We start from the raw sequence: 4,023 nt of genomic DNA on the forward strand, positions 1-4,023 counted from the left end.
AAAGAAAACACAGCCCTGCCAGCTGACTGGTATACGGGACCTTTAATGCAGCCGCAGCTCTTCATTCAGATGCTGAGTGGAGCAGCGGATGACCGGAGGAGGGACGGATTTCAAGGAAAACCAGAGACACGGCTCTTATTGTAATCGCCTTTCTTCAAACACACTTTGATACACTGGGAGGCTTTTTTTTTTTTTTTTACTCTATCCCCTCTTTTGCTTACAGCATCTAATCTACCTGTCCCGGATGCACGCTGAGCGGATTGCGGCAGACCTGGATGATCGGAGCTCAGCATCAGCAGCAGCATCACAGTGTATGAAATACGTCACCCAGATCCAGTTTTCCCGTTTACACATCGGCTCTCCACTCACGGACTTCCCCACACTGACTATTTCATCAGGTAAGCCCGTGTTTCTTTTCCTGATTTTACTGAAACGGGCTCTAAGGGGCTTGCGATGTGACAGATGCTGCGTGATCCTCTGCGTAAAGCTGACTCTCCGGTCCTAAACGCTGCTGCGTGTCCCGGGTAACATCTTACAGGCCTGTGAGGCTCCGGTGGACGGCGGAGCCTTTTGTGCCTGGCTGGTATCTGATCTTCCGTTTATCTAACGGAGCAGCAGCATGAAGCCGGTGGATCAGTGAGACTGTTTGAAAGGGGGCGCGTTGCTTTGTGTTCAGCAGCCGGGGTCAGTAAATGGGGGTTTGTGATGGTGGAGGTGGGGGGGGGGGGGGGGGGGGGGCTGTCTCCTCTGGAGCTGGAGCAGTGAGTGTCATGTGTCTTCTCTCCGGTGCAGGTAACCACATGCGCGGGCCGGTGTCGCCGCGCTGAGCCCGGAGAGCACGAAGGGTACTGGGGGTCAGAGAGACAGACGTGGACGGGGAAGCCGGACCGGATGACAGCCAGAAGCGCCGAGGCCTCGGGACTGCCGGTGCCGCTGCACCGCTGCAACGGGGCTCTCCAGGCCAACAACGGCACCTGCGCCGAGCAGCTCAGCCTCCTTCCGCCTTTCTCCTCCGCCCTCGCGCTCCTCGTGCTGGTGGCGGTGCTCGCGGGGATCGTCCTCGTTTCCCTGGCAACGTTCCACTTCCATAAGAGGAAGCTCCGGAATCGGAAGATCCAGCGCGCGCAGGAGGAATACGAGCGCGACAGTCGCAGCCCCGCGCGCGCCGGGGCGAGCGGGGAGCCCGCGAGGCCGTGCGTCATCGTCCGGCCGGTGAGATGTGAAGAGAAGCCCGCGCGCCGGAGCTCGGACGGCGGCGAGGCGGAGGACGAACGGGCGCCGCACGAGGCGGTTCCTGTGGACTGCTAACTTAGTGCAACTTCAGGGAATGAGACTGTGGAATTAACAGGAAAAGCAATAAGGCACAAAGAACTCCCACACCCACCTCTGCTGCTTGTAGACTTAGAAACAGCAGGAAAACATGTAAAAATAGTAAATGCAGAGTAGTAGGCCTAAAGGTTAGTAGTACTACAGCGGCACACAGCAGATGGGCGACACTTTAAAGGAAAAACCCCAACAAATGAACGGAGACGCTTCAGGAATGCAGACGTTTCTCCTCAATTCACCTCCGGGCTCTAAAAAGCGACGAGCAGACCTAGTCGGTTCAGATTCTGTGTCACAGATGTCAGAGAGACAGCTCGGCTGGTTGGAGTTTCAGTAGGAACAGGTGGTGAGGATGGCGACGTTAGTGCATTAGTGCAATATAGAGGGAGAGGCGGGACGGCTGCTCTGCCTCGGGTGAGCGAGACTGTCAATGCAGGACGTGATCAGACTTCAGCAAGAACCGTCTGTAGACAGCCACAGAGAGGGATGTACTGAGGGCAGCACATAATCCCCCCATTACCAAGATAAATGCCCATTTGAGAGTTCGGTGGTGCATAAACCATCAGTAAGGCTCCACACAGATGAGGAAAAGAGTGATATGGTCAGATGACTCATCTCCGTCAGAGGAAGGGGGATCCAGTGGCTCTGTTATGACGTTGGGGGGAGGGGGGCCCTTTTTGCTGGCATGCTTTGGGGCCACTTGTCACCTGAGAGGGAAGGGTCACCACCTATCAAATCAGGGTTGTTCTGAGTGATCACCTTTATCCCGTGATGAAGGGGTCTCGTCCAGGTTAGCAGTCTTACTCAAAGAGCATGAGCAGCCACTGAATGGTTTGACGAGCGTGAAAACGATGTGAAGCATGAACAATGACAGTCACCCGATCTAATCCCTACTGAACAGCTATGGGAGATTTGGGACGGCTGTCTTAACACCAACGTGTTAGACAGCCGTCTCCACCGCCATAGTCAGAATGCCAAATGAAGGAATATCTTTAGGAAGAATGGTGCTCTTTCCCTCCAGCAGAGCTCCAGAGAGTGGTCTAAACAATGCCAAGGCTCGTTGATGCTGTTCTGGCAGCACATGGTGGCTCCGCAACTTCCTGAGGCCATTTTAGTTGGTTTTTCCTTTCATTTGTCACCCGTCTGTAGGTTAGCAATGTGGTCACACTCCTTCATCTTAAACTAGTATTTAGCCAACCAATAACTCTTTATGGGATTGTATAAAGTTATTGCCTGCTTTGACTTTTGGACCTCTTCTTCTTTCCAAGCCTAAAACATTGTTTAAACCTCAAAGATCTTTAAACTTTAAATTGTCCCTGGGATGTGACACAGAGTTGTGTTCAATTGTTAAGAGTTGATGACACAATACAGACCCTAATGACTGGCTGATCTGCCTTGGCATGTCCTCTGACACACTACCAGTATGTAGTTAGACTATAATGGATGTTGTGGTGCTGTTAGGCAGTGCAAAGCTGCATATAGGCTATAGAAATAGCTTATTTGTTTGCATAGTATTCTTTCCTTGAATTAAGTGACTTAGCATATTTGCAGAAAGTACCGTCCTCCAATGTCTGTTAGACATCTGTAGGTAGCTCTAGTTAGCCTGACAAGATGCAAGACTTTTTTGCTGTAGTTATGCACATAAGATTTTTTTCTTTAACGTGTCAGATAGTATGTTTTTGCGCTAATACAGTATTTTTATTTATGAGTATTTTTAATGTATTCTCTGAAATGTAATAAATTGAGAATCCTTCCAACAGAGGGCTTCAGTTCAAGCCAATCTTTTTTTCTTTTATGATCCTTCATATCACATCATAGTGGGCTGAATAGAAATTCAGTGTTATTAATTATACGAGTTCACTGTAAATGTATGCCATTATGAGAGCTGGAATGTTTTACATTAGCATCATCTTTCTGGAGTTCATATAATCTGCCTTATCAAAGGAAAATATGTAATATTCAAAGTTTATAAATAAATACTTACGTTATGGTAATCCTTTGAATGTGTCAGTAATCTTAAAGATTCACAGCCTCATGACCATTAACTAATAGACTCGAAATGGTGTTACAGGTAAAAGGCCAAATGTTCCTACCGTGAATCCAATATTACACAGTGTAGGTGACTTTGAGAAATATGCATAAACCTGGCTTGCTAGACACGCACAAATGACCTTCCCAAGGGAGCGCTGTAGAATTTGCAAAATCCATCACCACATAAATAATTTGAATAATATATTATTTCCGTGACTTACTGATGTGAAGGGTATCCATAGAAATGCCATTCTCAGTCTCAACAGTTTCAGCATTGGATACCGCCGCTGCCTGTCTTACTGGAGGTCAGTAGAAGTGAATCAGCATCAGTCAGTGTGTTGGCCAGGAACCAGGACACCATGTTCCAAATTGTCCTCAGCAAAAAGGCCTGGGAATATGAAGTAGTCTTTGGCAAAGAGCCAGCTCTGGAAGATGCACTGACAGACTGCCTGCCTATCTTACCCCATTGGCATAAGTGCAACAGAAATGAAGCATTTGTCCTCACAGGGAAATTGGAAGAAAGTCAATGAGAGATGATTGCATTCTATGCTATAACATATGTTTCCTCCAAGATATTTTATAGATAAGGATACACAACTTCATACATGTTTTATCATAAAAAGACAGAGTACATAGACATCCTGACCAGTTACAATTATAATATTTCTT

General features: G+C 48.0%; 1 protein-coding gene across 1 annotated transcript; it reads left to right on the forward strand.

Annotated features, from left to right (window-relative positions):
- Positions 1-883: 883 nt before the first annotated feature.
- Positions 884-1,308, forward strand: LOC115054749 (uncharacterized protein C11orf87 homolog). The gene has a single exon (XM_029520110.1). The coding sequence runs from the start codon at positions 892-894 to the stop codon at positions 1,306-1,308; it is 417 nt and encodes a 138-aa protein (XP_029375970.1). The 5' UTR covers positions 884-891.
- The last annotated feature ends 2,715 nt before the right edge of the window (positions 1,309-4,023 follow it).

The sequence above is a fragment of the Echeneis naucrates genome, chromosome 14 (genome assembly GCF_900963305.1).
Source record: "Echeneis naucrates chromosome 14, fEcheNa1.1, whole genome shotgun sequence".
NCBI classification, from domain to species: domain Eukaryota; kingdom Metazoa; phylum Chordata; class Actinopteri; order Carangiformes; family Echeneidae; genus Echeneis; species Echeneis naucrates.